The 17,772-nt window shown below is 41.9% G+C and overlaps 3 protein-coding genes across 3 annotated transcripts in view; 1 reads left to right on the top strand and 2 right to left on the bottom strand.

Moving 5' to 3' along the window:
- Window positions 1–4,965: 4,965 nt before the first annotated feature.
- On the bottom strand, window positions 4,966–5,991 carry LOC5507889 (spectrin beta chain, non-erythrocytic 1). Its single transcript, XM_001628437.3, has one exon. The coding sequence runs from the start codon at window positions 5,989–5,991 to the stop codon at window positions 4,966–4,968; it is 1,026 nt and encodes a 341-aa protein (XP_001628487.3).
- A 500-nt stretch (window positions 5,992–6,491) lies between these two features.
- LOC5507885 (tRNA (adenine(58)-N(1))-methyltransferase non-catalytic subunit TRM6) lies at window positions 6,492–15,403 on the bottom strand. Its single transcript, XM_032376596.2, has 13 exons — window positions 15,263–15,403; window positions 14,466–14,611; window positions 13,858–13,958; window positions 12,927–13,018; window positions 12,603–12,686; window positions 12,310–12,434; window positions 11,323–11,368; window positions 10,774–10,889; window positions 10,591–10,670; window positions 10,054–10,133; window positions 9,605–9,707; window positions 9,034–9,120; window positions 6,492–6,748 (listed from the first exon to the last, which is right to left on the bottom strand). The coding sequence occupies exons 1-13, from the start codon at window positions 15,376–15,378 to the stop codon at window positions 6,536–6,538; spliced, it is 1,389 nt and encodes a 462-aa protein (XP_032232487.2). The 5' UTR covers window positions 15,379–15,403; the 3' UTR covers window positions 6,492–6,535.
- An 86-nt stretch (window positions 15,404–15,489) lies between these two features.
- Window positions 15,490–17,772, top strand: part of LOC5507865 (pecanex-like protein 1) — a gene marked incomplete in the record, with an annotated part of 30,576 nt that continues 28,293 nt past the window's right edge. The window contains 2 exon segments of the mRNA XM_048729965.1: window positions 15,490–15,812; window positions 16,387–16,641. Coding sequence (XP_048585922.1) covers window positions 15,660–15,812; window positions 16,387–16,641 — 408 coding nt within the window.

Genomic DNA, 17,772 nt, shown 5'->3' with positions numbered 1-17,772 from the left:
GAAGGCCGCTTTCGAGCGTCTATGCATAGGTTTCGGTTTGCCGCGTAAGCCGGACTTCCGATGGAAAGGCGGGCGAAACCATGGGCTAGGCGATGTGTTTGTGTTCTACCCGGGGGAGGGGTATCGCAACGTGCACGTGATCCGTGGCTACGACACGGCGGCGGATGAGTACCCGAGCCACCTCAATCTGTTTAGCGACGAAGGTGGGGCGTACAATAGTTGGAAGCAGGTGGGTTACATACGCAACGACGACCACGGGGGTGTGCAATATAGCTGGTTTGCGCCTCCCAAAGGCGAGGGGCTGACAAAAGCAGGGCTAGGGAGACTCGACCGCTCGGTCGAGGCGTTCGTCTACACAGTGCTTGGTGCACAGGTAAACGTCCGTTCCTCCATCGCAGGGGCCGGTGGGCCGGCAATGGAGGCGCAGGCGGAGTTCGCGGAGCTGCTCGAAGACGCGATAATAGAAAACGACATCGCTCAAAGCGTGCAAAGGTACCAGTTAGCCGTGCAGGAGGCCAAGGTGAGATTGAGTCTTGCAGTTGCACAAGGAGTGTGGCTGATGCCGAGCGATCTGGTGATCAACATGCAAAGCGTCGTGGGCTACAACAATAAGCTGCAGAAAGCCACGGACTCCATGAAGCTCGGCGCAAACGGGATCAACACCGAGACAAAGCCAGTCGGTGCTCATAACATGGCCGGTGGGCATCCTAGGGTGCAACACGCGACTGACCACGTGCCGCCCCGGCAGCAGAGCACCCCTGCGAAAGTGCACGCGGAGGGCGCGGCTGCCTCGGACCGGGGCGGCGCCGGTGCCGTTCCGGCGTCGGCACGACAGGCTGCGCATAGCACGTCGGGCGAAAAGAGTGACCACACCGCCCTCAAGGCGGGGTTGTCGGCACTCGCGGTGGCCGCGGCGTATTACTTGTTCCGATGACTGCTTTGCATTTGACGAACCAAGAACGCGGCTACGGCTAGAATGAGCAGCCACGCATTTTCGCCAAGGAATTTCACCGCTTCCCCTGCAGCCTTAAACACGAAGTTTGCGATGCTGCCTACTAGCCCGGGGAGAAGCTCGCCCAGCTTTTCCCCGATGGCCTTAAGCCCGTTACCGACCCCTCTGGCCACGGGGGAGAGCGACTTGCGGAGCGACGTCACAATGGCCGCGATTGTCGTCGCTACGGCCAACCCGATAGCGGTGGCGGTGAAGCCGTACTTTTTGAAGATGGCTTTGATGCGCTCCCTTAGCGGCTTTTGGTTCTCGAGCTCTCGGTTTTCGCGTTCTAGTTCGTCAATCTCGGACAGCCTCTCCTCGTTGCGCTCACGGGCCTCTTGGCGGCTACTCTCTGACGAGTTAGGGTCGTCGATGGTCTCCCTGTCTGTGGCTACCACCCCTTGCAGCTCTTGGATCCGTTCTGTGTTCTCCTGGGTGACCGCGTCTACCTCTGCCACGGACCCCATCGCCAGCTTGAAGCCTCTCAGATTTGCAACGTCCTGTCGGACGCCCCCGTCCTCGTTGAACAGCTGTCTTGGTTTAGACCACCCCCCTCTGTCGAGGTTGCGAACCCGTATTAGCGTCTTTCCCCTCCGGTCTGACTGGAACCGTAGCAGACTCTCTTTAAGGTTTGGGTATTCCTCCCTGAGGAACTGGAGACCGAGTCTTGTCGCTGCACCCTCTGTGATGAACGAGGTTTCAGCGCTTGCCGTCCCGGCGGTTTGCGTTGCGCTTCGAGTAGCCATGCTACTCGCAGCATGCATACGCGATGACGTGCTCGTCATTGGGATCGACTCCCCATCGTCGGGGTCAAACGGGATGAGGGGTGTCGTCTCGTCGTCCCCCGCCCCGCGATCGGCGGACGCGACCGGCAAGGTATCGTCAATGTCAACGTCAACATCACCCATGATGCGCGCGCATAACTCGTGCTATGCTATGTTAGACATGTCTAACAGTCCGCACCATAGCCACGCGACTTCGTACTTTATGTGCATATATACACGTATATGTATACGATGTCAGTCAGCGATAAACTCGACCCCCAGCGAACACCCAGAATCCCTCTGGGGTTGAAAGCCGAGAGAACTGTTCACCGGGTCACTCTCAACCCGTCGACGATACGATACGATTTTTTCTTGTGACAAAGTCCTATCCTTTCAGTCGCCGTAAGGAGATGGTTTATACTTTTCCCGTCGACTCAAAAGAAGCTGACGTTTACTGTCACATGTCAAATATCTGTGGAAGTGGGGAATATACGGTGGCCATAAAAGCAGACGGCTCAAAGGTGTGTATTTCTTTTTTATCTGTTATACTGATCTATTTACCGAAACGAAGAAAACACCCCCCCTCCCTTACAAGCTATACATGACACGCATCTCACAAGGAAAGGAATGTTTCGCTGTTTCGAACTATCTTTACACAACGTTGTCTGTTAGCTGTTTAGATACTATGAGATCGGCACAATATCTTGCCAACATTGTCAGGCAAACATTGTCACGCCATCATTTTCAGGTCAACATTGCCACGTCAACAGTGCTGAAAAACGCAAGACTAGTTCCAGTACCGCGCGGTTAAACCAGCCTTTTTGTTTTGAAATGGCGGCATTTTACCGGCGAACTGTCACATTTTGGTGAATGCTAAGAAAACAAGACCAAACCTAATAATTTTCTTAATGACCCCCTAATTATCAAACATATCTGTCATCTTTTGTACAGTATGGTTTTAATGCTGTACAGTTAGTCAAAACAACGACTGAAGTCATCCTTTCGTGCCTTTACTCGAACGAGTCAACACTGGGATTTTGTTTGTTTTCGCCAGAACACTCGCATGCGCATACGTTATTCAGCACTGTCTGCCACGCCAACATTTTCAGGTCAACATTGCCACGCAAACATTTTCAGGTCAACATTGTCACGCCAACATTTTCAGGTCGACATTGTCACGCCAACATTTTCAGGTCATCTTTGTCACGCCTACATTTTCAGGTCAACATTGTCACGCCAACACTTTCAGGTCAACATTGTCACACCAACATTTTCAGGCGAACATTGTAATGCCTAGCCTAGTCCCTGACATTCTTATCGGGTTTCCTGTGGTTGGGTTTCCTGTGGATCGTAAGAGATATGACGTCACAGGAAACCATTTCCCTGAATGTTCTGTGGGTGAGCTTTTCCCAGCCCCCAGGCTACCTCACGGTTCATCTCCAAGCAGAGAAAACCCGGTTAGAACGCCTGGGACTAGGCTGTGTCATGCCAACATAGTTGGATAGTGTTCAGGCCAGTACCCAGGCGTACTATTTGTGACAATATTAAAAAGCAAAAGTGTAGTATATTATAAGGCATTCTAGATCACTCTGGTATGTCATAAATCTGTAAGTCAAAGTTTTTTGTAGCCAAATCTGATAATAACTCTCCCAAGATAAATCCAACGGGCCGGGCGTTGCTAATGTATCATTTTAGATCAGTTACTATAACAGCATTTCTCATTGACATTAAACTTTAATTTCCTTTTACATTTAGGAAACTTTTAGATACTCCTCCCGATACTGGTCAAACAAGCTTGAGTACAACCCTGAAGCAGGTTTAATCGGTCTTGATGGTAATGAGACTATGCTGTCCACCTATTGGGGCGTGCTGTTTGACCAGATCTGCTTGGGTATGAAAGTCGGCAACAATCTTAAATGGCTCACCTTGGACTACACTCTACATCCCTGTACGATGCCATTGCTGACGGTAATTTTAGGGCACTGCTTATGGCGCGAGACCCTTGGCTTGGCCTGATTACCGGCTCAATACTTCAGCAAGCCTGTGGCATGAATGGATTTAATCCCAAAAAGAATTTTTGGGAACCATGAGTGGGATTGTGACTCTCCAGATAGCTATATCGGTATTGGGGCTAAACAGAGTGGGTACTGGGTCAGCAACTATTGCATGCAATATTGCAGAGTCAAGCTTGCAGCTTTTGGGTACATATTTGTAAAATAGAGTGCACCCCCCTCCCCATAACAAAAGAAAACTTTTGTTGATGACAACTCATTATTATTTCACTGTTGTCACAGTGTGACAATACCTTTAAGAGAATGTAACAAAGTTTGTAACAAACTGATTAAATAATATAAGACTAGATTTCTTTCTGAGAGGTGGGGGGTGGGAGGGGGAATGCGTACAAGAGGAAAGTTCCATATGAGACACTTTCCCAAGGCAGCCAAAAAGAGGGGTTTAAACCCCACAATCCCCCCCCCTTTGTTCTGCTACTGGCATATTCTCAAGCAGTGAGAAAAATGAAAGGTGTTTGAGATACATCCGCTAGCAAAAAAAACGATTGTAAAGTTGCTACCTTTTCATTAATGTAATATGAAAACAAGATTTGTAGGCTATTAGAAATACTTAGATGATTTGTGTTTAATGCCATACTTCTGGAAAAGATTTTCTTGATTGCACTTTGGGAGACAGTTCCAAATAAGAGTTCTATAAGGTTTGGAATAATTTGTTTAGAATTTATACCAGGGTGGTTTGTTATCACCTCATACAGTACCCTGTATGTGTATTTTTTTTTTTAAAGCATGGTGAGGAATTGTTAGTGACACAGGGATTGTAACTATACTACTGTATTTAACCTTGAACTGTAATTGTATCAATATAATTTTGTGAGAATTCATTAAATTGGGTTGGTATGTTACATGCTTTTAGGAATCCAGTAATATCATATCAAAATCTGCTGTGCCTATTTTCAATTCATATAATTCTGGAAAGTCCTTTTTCTACAAAGCAAATGACCCGTAAAGAGTAGGCTGTGACCCCGATATTTTCTTTGTGTTTCTGTATCACGCCTTCCCCCCAATATTATAAGGCTTGATACAGCTCTGCAGCAGTAGGTAAGTTATGATTATCTGGTTGACAAAATACCATTAGTATTGTTAAATGACAGGATTCATCCATAAATATTTCTGTTGGATTAAAAGTAGAGCAATATAATCAACTGGTCTCAGTTGTTGTAGATTGAGTTGTGTCCTGTTTGATATGCCTTGCTGCACTTAGATGAACTAACTCATTAAACACTCTCTCCATCTCTGACAAATGATGGCTCACCAGCTCTTCGTTAACTTTAAGGTCATCTTTATCCTCCAAATTAAGGAACCTCCCTACCTTGCTTTTCAAGACATGTACTTGGTGCGCTTTTACTGTGATCTCACCCTCAACAACGTTCTGCCCTTCCACATGATCCTTGCCATAATCTTCAGACAATAATACAACTTTAGTCTCATTAATACTATCTATGATATCAGTCATTCCTTGAAGTAAGATGCTCAGTTGCATACATCTCATTAATTTTTCTTTCTTCCTCTTGATCATATCTTGTAGGCCCCCCCAGAGCCGTAGTATTCGCCCCTTACACAACATGATTCTCTCAGCATCATGAAATCCACCTTTCTCTAGATCATCAGCCATAGAAGCAATGTTGTCAATCTTGTCCTGGTGTGTGTCGACATAGGCTGCCAAGGCATCAAGCTTCTTAATAGCTGCCTCAACATTATCAATACTGCTACTACTGAAATTCTCATCATTCACGACACTACGGTTTTGCATCAGCCATGACTCTCGCATACTATACTTCTTGTCAAACGTACCGGCAAGCTGTTCGAGTTTTTCAAGGCGTTGTAAATGTCCCCTCAAAGCCATTTCTCGATCATGCTCACATTTCTCTAGCCTTCCCCACGCTAAGTTGATGTCCAAGACATTTCTCCCACCAGGAGAACTACACCCGGACCGGCTAGTATACAACTCAGATTCGAGCTTTCCTTTCTCGGCATATTTAGGAGGTTTCTCTTGTCTCCTGTACTGGTTGAACTCAAGTAACTGTTGTTGCACTTCGGGTAAAGTGTTGGCGAATGTTCTATCGTCCAAAATGGCGATCTTTTCTTCGATCCAGCCCAGTAGACTTAGCGCCATCTTATCGTATTCAGACGGAGTCTCACCATTCTCTACCGTGTTGGAATTCATCTCGTGGGAGTCCTTAACTCAGATAGTCAAGATATTGTGATAAAATCTGCAATCGGTTTAGAAAATTCCGATCCGAGGATGGGCTTCTGGACAAAGATTTTTTCCAAGTAGATTGATGAAAAATGCCTCAGATAACAAGCCTCTCAGCATTGCATCTTTGGCGCATAGCCAGACATAAAACGCAGCCAAAATGCTTAGTATATTTAACTTCGTTTGTTGTGAAGCTGTCGCTGAAGCGAACAGATGTAAACAACAAAGTTCGAAATGGACGCTCCTTGCTATTTCTTTTTCATAAGCGGGGGACTGTGACTACCTACCTGGGACTACCTGTGGCTAGTACCACAGGAAACCCAATTCTGATTATCTCAAAGGTGGCCAGAGGGTGAGTATCTTAACCTCGTTTTGTTTATTTTGAATTTATAATTTTGGCTGGCGGGTTCTTCTTACGGCCAGGCCGGTTGAGGGGTCAATGGGTTAAAAACAAAAACATAACGTCTTCATAACTAGCCATGTCTGGTTTTTTTATTATTGAAAACTGCCAGAATTATTCATTATCTATCAGTTCCTGTTTTATTATTTCATCGCTTTCCTGTTTGACCATCTTACGCGGAGGCTCAAGTTCCGGCTCACTCGTCGGTGCGGGGTCAGCGGTGCTAGTGCCGTAAGTAGGGGCGTTGTTTTTCACGGTGATTCCCGAGAGCAGGTAGCCACCGGAAGTATTCATGTTCACGTGAGGATGGGTCCTGGATGGAAGAACCTAGAATGGAACGAGGAATGAGGAGCGCTGAATCAACAAGTTTGGATCCCTTAGCGTGATAACATACACATATTTCAATAAAGGTTGTCAGTGCGAACGGCGAATGGTAATTGCCAAAGGCAGTTCTACGTCCGAAAAGTGTTAATGGGTAGTAATTATTTGTAAAAATAAAGGTGATAAATAAACTCAAGCGATGTCAGAACCATATATTAATTACATTAAATGGACAGTCGTATGTTTTATTTATATTTTTCTGAATTTGGAACAAATATTTTGGGATCCATGGGTCCTTTCGGTCGTAGAACTGCCATTTGACAATCGCCATTTGCCGTTTGCAATGAAAACGTTTTTTGAAATAGGTGTATGTTTTTGTAGGCACGTTGCTCTGCTTCAGCGATTCTTTTGACATAGCTTTCTCAAATCAAGAACGTCCCCGTCGTTTAGTAAAGAGAGGTTCAGCAGGGACAACGGCAACGGCTAGTCAGACGCAACCGAAATAAAGTACCTTAACGCTAAGCGAGCAAATCTAGACTAGACTATTTTTTTTAATAACTAGAGTTCATACTTCCAAAATAGTCTAGAAAAGAATAGAACCTTATTTTTACTTTAGTGAACACAGATAGCTGTGATTGAAGCGCAAACGTTCCCTTCCTCGACAGACCGTGACATTGGTATTTTCACGTCATTGTTTGGTGGAAAACAGCAAAAATGCACCAGACAGAACGCCTTTGATTTTGCTATTGTTTTCTGCCATTTCCGTCCGCTTTGCTGTCGCTCAAACTTGCTAGTGGCTATATATAAGGAATGCATCTATCATTTGGTATCTAACAGGACGGTAACGAATATCCCCCATTAAAAATCGCGCAAGCCAAAATCTCTAAAAAAAATCGGATTGCTTCTATTTTTGTTCTTTTTTAGAGCTTTTGGATTGCGCTTCTTTTTAAGAGAGGATTTTCGTTACCGAGCTTGGCTAAAAGGCACGGAGACATAACGGAGAAAACTTGAGTTGAGGTGATGTTACACGAGTGTTTTTTTTTTTTTTTCGTGTAACATCGCGCCATGTTACATGGGTTGTTTTTCTCGATATTCGTCATTTTTTCTCACAAGAATTTGAAGTCGAATAAAAAACTTGCAACGCGTTGTTGCGCCAAGAAAGTCACAAATCTGTTACACGCATTGTTTTTACCACGAAACAAGGACGCGTGTAATATCACCTTTTGAATGGCTGAAATAAAATATTGAGGAGGAAAAAAAGTGTTATCTCCCATTGAGAAATCAAATGGTACATTTGATTGTCTCTTGTGGACACTTTTGCATTCGACCGCAATATCTTCAATAGAAATTAGGATTTCCTGAAGCTAAGACTAAAGCTTCTATGCTATATTGGGTGTCTCACTTAGCGCTTGAATGCAAAGAGAATAGGTGGCTTCCACTACAAAGGGCTACGTACTCTACACAATAGGCAACTGTTATCGATACCCCCTCGCAGGATCTCACTATCACAAATGACTCGAAATATCTCCCTGTGTGTAAAGGGAGCAAAGAACAAGATAGCGGGATATCACAGAATTCGCGTTCACGATAACAAGGCATTAGGGACTTGAGATACGAAGAAGGCAAAGAGGACGGCGACGGTCAACAAGCAATGGAGTTGATTCGAGAATTCAATGGACGCACGTGATAGTGCGTTCTGATAGCTCTAAACCATTCTCCGCCAAACCACGACGTGAAATTCCAAGTTCCGCGGTCTCGACATCCTTCGGGGACCCAGGGCGTCACGGAGATCGGGCACACAGGGAGAAAAGAAATAAGCCTGTTTCTTTCTCGCGCCACGCTCCCTGTGTTTCCGATCTCGCGACGCCCTGGGTCCCCGAGGATGCGGTCCAGGGCGTTTGACAAAGTACAAGCTCGCCCCACTCCACTTATTGTGAAAAATAAAGTTTCTTGCAAATTTTTGCCGGTTTCTAAGTATAAAGTCTAGGTGTATTCATTGATATTATCTTGGAATGAATCGTCAAGCGCTAAAGTGTTTTCACGGCGTTTTGAGACGTGTATTACATAATAGAACAGCTTCCAGGAAGCATGGATGCATTTTACGGGAAATAAAATATAATATGCACCATATACATGCGCTTCCACATCTCTACGTTTATTATGTGTGTCCCTGAGAGTTCCGACAGAGCTATCAAAGCGTACCAGATACTTCTTATATGGGCATGGTAGTGGGGGGGGGGGGGGGGGGAACAGGGGCTGGGTTCTTACCAGCAGGGCGTGGTGGGGCTTACCTGATAGTATCTTAGCCACGTCTCCGTCAGTTTGGCATGCACCACCCCGCCTTTTGCGCGCACGTTCACGTAACAATCCATGAGAGGCTGGGAAGAGAGAGAAAGACTTTAAATTATTAAAAGACTTGAGTATCCACAAGCATGACGAACACATATCTACAGAGACAATCTCAGCCTTTAGTTAAATATAACTACTAGGCTATCTTATTGTTTATTCTTTTTTTTTCTTATGATTTCTTGCTTTTTTACTGCCCTGCTATGGTAATCTTAAAAGTGATGCTTTGGGTGTATGTATTAAATATAGATAACCAAAGAAAGCGTTCGTAAAAGTCCCTTTAAAGTCCTCCATCCTCATATGCTTCGTTAAAATGTCGTCGTTCTAAGAAAGCCTTTCATTAATAGAAATATTGTAAACACGTGAACATTCGTGCTACATGAATTTTTTAACTGATTAAAAACAATGTAAAAGGTCAGAACTACATCAAATACAAAACAATACTCGTGAATCGTTTTGATGATGGCGCACGTAAGTCAGTGCGCACAAAAATATTCACATGGAGAAAGAACACACCTCTTTGTACGCGCAGAACACGACGAATGGGCGAGACGGCGCCAGGAACGGTAGTAATGCCATCAGGACTGGGGCCGGGTGGAACTTGCAAACAATCACCAGACTGCGAAGGAACCACAACAGTCACAAAGTCCCCAATACCAAGCTTAGGCGACAACAACGTGGAACGTCAAGTATGTCGCACTATGTAATTGTGCTAGAATCGGACACTTCAATTTTACATTATGCCTATTTCTTTTAATGCAAGGAATAAATTAATAATGAAACCATCTCATATATGCTATATGATGAATCTAGAGTCAGTGTCTTTCTTGCGCGCAACAACCCAAGTGTTCGACGTTCTACGTTGTTGGTGCTTTAGTTTGGAAATACGGAGAGCCAGGGTTTTCTGCACTGGGTTATTATGCGAGTTACCAATCCCACAGTTATTAATATTTAACGGGACTTACGCATCCATATCTCCTTTGAGCAGCTCGTTCCTGGCTGTAAGTTCTTCTTGCAGTCTTCTTTCTCGTCTTGCGAGTTTATCCTGAACAACAACACAAGTCTAGTTCAACCGACAAACGTTATAGTGAAACAGACAGATATGGCTTCCAAGAACTTCAACCCTGCATTGATTAATTTATTGACAGATGGACAGACAGAAGGACAGACAGACAGACGGACAGACGGACAGACGGACAGACGGACAGACGGACAGACGGACGGACGGACGGACGGACAGACAGACGGACAGACGGGCGGACGGACGGACGGACGGACGGACGGACAGACGGACGGACAGACGGACAGACGGACAGACGGACGGACAGACAGACAGACAGACAGACAGACAGACGGACAGACGGACAGACGGACAGACGGACAGACGGACAGACGGACAGACGGACAGACGGACAGACGGACAGACAGACGGACAGACGGACAGACGGACAGACGGACAGACGGACAGACGGACAGACAGACAGACAGACGGACAGACGGACCTGTTCTGCTTTACTCAAACTGAGTGGATCAGTGTTTCTGGAGGTCTTCCTTGTATCTTGTGGCTGTTCTCTGTCTTCCTCTTTTGTTAAAATAGAAAAAAACATATTGAGGATAGTTTCAAAGAAAATTTATGATAAGTATTTTACTGAAAATATATTAAATGAGCAAGGACACATTCTTACCCTTTATTTTCTCATCAGGAGCAGTCTTCTCTGTTAAGGTGTTCAGTTTGATCAAGGGAAAGCCATGTACAATGCTCAGAAACTCAGACGAGAAATTATAATAGTCCATAGCTATCCTGTATAGAGAAAAATACAAAACTAGAAGACATTGGCAGATCTAAATTCTAACACAACTTCTTACAAATGCACGAGGGGTTTCAGCATTATCTTTAACTTTAACAAAATCTTTTTGCATTTTCTATTTTTAATCGAAAATGAAAGTTCTTCTTTATACAGCGTTTGTGATATGGCAGTTAAATTATGAAATATTAAAGATATTGCTTTGTTATTTGTTAAGGGAATAATTCATGCCAAGTTACAGCCAAATTTGTTGTTGCATGACCTCAGCGAATCCAAAGTCTTTGTCTCGTTTGGGAATAGCGGGTAGTCAGACACAAGCTTTGGAAAAAAATTTCACAGCTCATTCGAAAAAAAAATTCACAGCTGTGTGCATTCACATATTATTCTCTTTATACATTGGTACAGCCAACTTTGAAAGCTTAGCATTACCTTGTTGGAAAATCTCCATTATGAGCTTGGACAATGCTTCCATAACCTTTGAGAAATCAGACACCATCATCATCAATTTGTCAGCTTACAAACAAGTGATAGAAATGGGTCTGTTATTCAAATAAAGATAGCCACTAGTAGGTTGATCATATAACATATCTCAATGTCTAACGATGGACCTTAATGAGAACATATAAAACAATGAAAGCATGATCCACAGGGACCTAGCCAGCATTTTTCCTTGGGGGGGAGCCCAAAGTGATTTCTCAAGAACATTAGTTTCCAAATGTGACAACAGCTTTATTGGACCAGAAAGGGGGCAAGTATCTCCTAGCTACACCCCTGACCCAATAAAAGGGAAGAGGGAGAGGATTGTCTTACAGGACTAGTCCAAAGGTGCCACAGGTATACTATGACAGGTACAGTAAGAGATGCATAATGCTTTTTGCTTCCCAGGGTGCCAAGTGGTCTCTGGGAATTTTCACCTGAAGGAGCAAAGTTCTTTTCACTAGAACATCACACATTTTGTGGATTTTCATTTCATTGCCTCTTAGTCTTGAGCGAATTTTAAAACCCACGCATCTCAGAGAAACTTGCAATAACCATTCTTCTTTCATTTTTTAGAAATACTGCACATCCAGCAAGAACTCCATTAAATTCCATTAGGTATAATATCTCAAAGACCAGCACCCTTCCTAAACTTAGCTTGCCCTTTAGCTTGCCCTTTTTCTTAGCTTGCCCTTTAGCTTGCCCTTTAGCTTGCCATTTAGCTTGCCCTTTAGCTTGCCCTTTTTCTTAGCTTGCCCTTTAGCTTGCCCTTTTTTTTAGCTTGCCCTTTTTCTTAGCTTGCCCTTTAGCTTGCCCTTTAGCTTGCCTTTTTTTTAGCTTGCCCTTTAGCTTGCCCTTTAGCTTGCCCTTTAGCTTGCCCTTTAGCTTGCCCTTTTTCTAATTCTTTTTGTACTTGAAAAGAGAAGCAGTAGCACATACCTCCCATTCTGTCCAAGATGGAACCAACAATCATCCCTTGACATTGCTCCATGACAAGAACTCGAGAGTTTGCTCTGATGTTGGCTAACGTCAATATCTGGGACAGGGCATCCGGTCTAAGGTCACTGGATAACAAATAAAGAAAACCTTGAGGATTGCAATAATAGCTGCAGGCAGAGGTTGAACAGGCTTCAAACTTGGCAGAAATTTCTCATGTTTGATTAAACAAACTTCGAAAAACATTAAACCAATAAAACTAAATACCTACTGTAATATAAAGTCATATTCCTCACCATATCTTTTGAGGCATTTTTGAGTAGTATGTCTCTGCTAAAAGGCAGGTGTTTGGTTTGTGGATGGTAAATCGTATAATGTGTCTGAAAGAAAAAGAAAACAATCTTTGAATTGGGTTCTAATTATAATGTTAAAAACTGCATTATATCATTTTCATCCCCAAGGTTTATGCTGTTTCCCTTTTTTATAAAAAAAAAACAGTATAAGACTTGTTATGTGAATAAAATTCAACAGAGATTTGTCCTGACTGTTGCTTTAAGACTAACCTAATTGTAGATTATTCTAATTAAGATTATTTTGAGAGCAGTTGGTACTGTACATACTTTTTAGATTTTCTTTTCCTGTATTTAGCTTTAGAGAACTCTGTCCTGTCTTTATAAGTTTCACTGTTCTGTACAAGCTGATCAACAATATCCTGAAAATAAAGTACAGTATTATATGCTTTTTTGTATACTGGAGATACAGCCATAAAATGAATACAAAAAAGGAGCAGAATAAGATTGTGGAATATCAGATATTCTATTGGGGATAACAGAATTCATATATACAAAAAAACTGACAAAAAAGTGGGCAAAACCAAATAAAAACTCATAAACAAATTTCTCCTTAACAGGGCTTCTGGAATTATGCGCTTGTGCGGAAGCACGTAATTTGGCTTTCTCCGCGTAATCCACAAATTTCCGTGTAATTTGGCTAAATTTTGAAAGACAAAACATTTAAGTGCACAGCTGATGTGTTCTTTTTGGGGTTCTTACCTCTATTTCTCGTAAAAAAGAGAGAGATTCTTCGTAAGAGTGCGATATTTCGAACTGAATTTCTAAAACAAATAAAATGACTATGCGTTCTTTGCTAAAGAACGCGAAGGCCTAGGACTAATAATAAAATAAAAATTAACCTTTTCAAGTTAATTCGTGCTTTCCTTCGGTACAAAATGTAGTTTGGGCGTAGCAGTTGATATTCCATGTAATTTAGCGCCTAATTCAGTAAAGAATCCTGCAAAATTTTGATTTTTAAAGAAAAATGTATTGCAAAATCCTGCGTAATTTAGCGTGTAATGATTGATTTTCCGCGTAATTTTGAGTTTTTTTCCGCATAATTCCAGAAGCCCTGCCTAAACCACACTTCAGACTTAAGAATATCAATTGCAAGAAATCTTGGTGTACCGTCATTGCATCATATCTAATGGTTTAGCCCTGTATTAGCAGCTTATATATTTTCGTTGGTGAACGGCAGTAATGCACAGTAGATTAATACCTTTCCACTGAGTCCCTGGGCTTTTAATGATTGAATATCTTCCTTGGAGAGTTTCTGTGAATCGCCATCACATTTTATAGGCTGGCTACTTGCAGTATCCCCTGCATCAAAACAATTAAAGATACTGTTGTATGATTCTGCTACCTGTGAACCCAAATACAGTAATCAATAAAATTGTGTACTTTTTAATACCATTATATTATTTTTATTACATATAACATTGCACTCACAAATCAGTGTATTGTAACATGCAGTGTTCCATGGGCAGTGAAAACATGAACAAGAGTCCTACAGCTTTTCAAGCATGGATTTGATTATATCTGTTTGCTTATTTACTTGATACCGGTAAACCTAGCCCCCCCCCCCTTTAGCAGCCAAAAATAAATAAATGTATGAGACATTATCTAAAATACAGGAGAAAATGCCTTGAAAGTCCCTTTTGGCCCCCCCTCCTGTTAAAAAATCCAGGCTACGCTGCTGACCAGTTACAATACATCTGTCTGTAGATTCAGTGAGCGCAACCTTACTTGAAATAGGTGTAAACATGACAGTCATACTTAAAATTTTCTGTTTGTCTCCTACAATATCAGCCACAGGCCTCGTATTACCTCTCTGTTCTACTGACAGAAGTTCATCTGTGTGATCAGAAGCACAACATGGTCTCACTTTATCCCTGTCCACCTCAAATGTTGTGCCGTAATGACATCCAATAGCATCATCAAGGAAAAAGTGCAATCGTTCAAATGCTATTTTCCTGTGGAATAATAATCAGTGAAGTGACTTTGGTAACCGCTTAGTAAAATTTATGCAATGGAACCTTCAATGTAATAATTTTAGACTGCAACTTTCAAATATTTCAGGAAAAGAGTGCTTGACTAGGGAAGTTAGGCCAAGTAAAAATAAAAACATGATTATCGTCCAAATAACATCAAAATAGGGAGCATGCGGCCCCTTTTATTCATTATTTTTTATTTAGTTTTCTTCTTGGTTTATCAAAGATTTGTACGATTTACAAAGAAAATTTCCCAATTTTGCGAACGGGTGAAAAAAAAATGTAAGAAAAGCTTTGAAACCGGAACGTCTGCATTTCAGTGCTCAGGCACCACTAATGCACGAAATTAAACTTCTGAGGAACAAACAATAAAAAAAAGCAGCAGAAATAAATAAAAATAAAATATTGATGCGGACACGAGGAATCCACAACTGCTGCAAGGTGTAAATCATTAAGCTTTAAGATTTAACCGACAGAAATGCTGAAATCATCTTGATTTCCAAACACGTGCGAACCCCTCTACGAAAAATCCTATCGATTTGTATCGATTATTTATCGATTTTTGTGGAGCTTTTAGTTTTTTGCAAACTCTGGTTCTATAGAAGAGAAATTGACATTTATACGACCGCTCACCTATCCTTCAATACTTGCACTATTCTCAAGTTATTTCCGCTTTTCAAGATAACATATTTTCCTTCCGTAATCAGATTATTTTCAGCGCGCTGCGCTTCGATCAATCCGTCCGCCATCTTGAAAATGCTTAGTAACCGCTGTACCTTCGTATTGCAGGCGAGGACATTTCTTTTATTTGTGACAGTAGCATTTTATAACACTATCGCTGGCTGTTTGTTAGTTTATTGTAGGCGCAGATGACGTCAGGGCTATCAAAATGGCGGCCAAGAAGAGGAAACGCAAGCTCTGACCTCCCCTTCTTTCTATTTCGCGAATTATTTCGTTCTAATCCCAATAATAATGACAATCGTCGTAGCCGAAGTATCCCCTCTGTCTCGGCTTGGAATACAGTAAAGAAATGGGCTCACAAACGCTCGAAATCCTACGACAAGGAGTCTGGGCATCACTAACTGGAGGCTGGTTCTTCGATCCACATCAGGAAATATTTACCAACACGTTCCATTTCTACTTATGGATCATTTTACTCTGCCTGCCGTTCTCTCTGTACCTGGTAAGCCTCGATGTTTAATAAAGATCGAGCTTGTCAAGCTCATGTTTTCAGAGTAGCGGCTAGCAAATCTCACGGACTGGTTCGATCCCGCTTGTTGTTGTTTTGAAAAAAAAAAAACTTGTCGTTCAGAAAGCAGGAGGAGGAAGATGGATTTACTAATTAACTCCAGCTGCCTCCCATGAAGATTTGGCTTCTAAGCTTTTATCGCCTTTACTACTTTAGGCTTTTTATCGTTCGACACGATAATTTCTTGAACCAAAACAGAAAAAAATTTGTAAGCTTATAAACTTACTGTAATTTTATGTTTTTTTTCTCACGGAATTCGTGCTTCTGCAAAAATACCTTAGCCACTAGATTATATATCCTCTTTCTATTATTCTGCACCCATCTTGTCTGTACTCTGGCAACCAGTAAAAGTTCCACACATGGTATTATGCACCTAGTTATCGTTATTTGTAATTAATACAGCGAGAGTTTATTAAATGTAGTAAATAGAGAGTATTAATTCCCAGACATTTTAATATATCAGCTTTTTATTTATTATCTATAATAAACAATTCCTTTGTCTTTCTAGGGAGCTCCCCCTTCCAATTTAGTATGGGCGTTGTATGCCGTGTTTGTTGGCATTCTTTTCTCTGTGGTAAAATTTCTGAACTATCGTCTACACCTGATGTTTGATGGTGAAGAATTCCACTCAGAGGAAGACCAACCAGAAGACATTGAAAGTGTTCATGGTGTGAGACGCACGGACAGTAAGATTGAGCAACCTCTAGCACATGACAGCAATAGCTCGCATGTCGACCATGAGGGGGAAGCCATTGAAATGGAGGTGATTAACCGTCAATCATCATGCGCTGATCAGGAGAGATGTCATGATGTTAATAATGCTTCAGCCTCATCTCTTCCTCCTAACCAATCACAGCCGGACAGGGATGTTGATCAGGTCCTGTTAATTACTCACAAACCATGCTCTAGACTATGGCAGATTTATTAATGATATTCAGGGATATCATCTACAAGGCTAGAAGGTCTAGAGACTTGGGTGATACTATTATTTTTTTTTAATGTCATGAAAAAATACTCAAATTTAAGCAGACACTTGATTAATTGATACTTGTCAATAAATGGTGCCCGTTTCTCGCATTCCAGACTGATCATACCTATTCAAAACAAAAATACCATAAGGATGGGGTTCTCTCCCACCATTATTCTGCCATTTATGAATGCTGGAACAGAGCTTCAAATTTTGATGACATTTTTAACCAAAATTCACATAAAAAAATCAAAGTCCATTTTATATTCATTTGCTATTAGTTGTTTAAAACTTTTGCTGCCATTTCTCAGAGGCTTTTTTCCCTGGAGACTGGGAAGACTTTAAAAGCATCTGTGAATAAAATGGTTTTTGGTGTAGTCTGTAGCATGGTTTATGGAGTGTTCACTCTAATAAGTATGTGATTGAATTAACTAATTCACTGAATTAACTTATTATTCATGATCTCTATGAAAGTGATTTAATTATTTTTACTGTAACCATGATGATTCTAACCACACTTCACCTGCTGATTGAGCAATATAATAATTTATATAAGCTTATAAGTTGTATCAGGTACCTATGGGATAAAACCATAGAATATTTTGAAACATTTGATGTACTATGTACCTGTCTTCTCATTTTTGTGCAATATACAGTGGGAGTATTCTGAGTATGTTGATAAGCAAGAGATCGTCTGTACCCTGTCTCAGACTTCTGTCCTTAGTGGTAAATACAGCGGGAGGTCCACAGGTCTGGTCCTCCCCTTCTGAGTTGAAATTAGAACAAATGTAGAACAGTTGAATATACTTTTGCCTTGGTGACTCCTTTTTCTTTGGGAAATTCTGAATCATTCCCAGTCCTGCAACTCGGTCTTTTTTACTTTTAATGCTTTTTTATATAATATTTGTCAAATGTAAGGGAAGTATG

Source organism: Nematostella vectensis, chromosome 7 (assembly GCF_932526225.1).
Source record: "Nematostella vectensis chromosome 7, jaNemVect1.1, whole genome shotgun sequence".
NCBI classification, from domain to species: domain Eukaryota; kingdom Metazoa; phylum Cnidaria; class Anthozoa; order Actiniaria; family Edwardsiidae; genus Nematostella; species Nematostella vectensis.
This window is presented reverse-complemented; position numbering and strand designations above follow the sequence as displayed.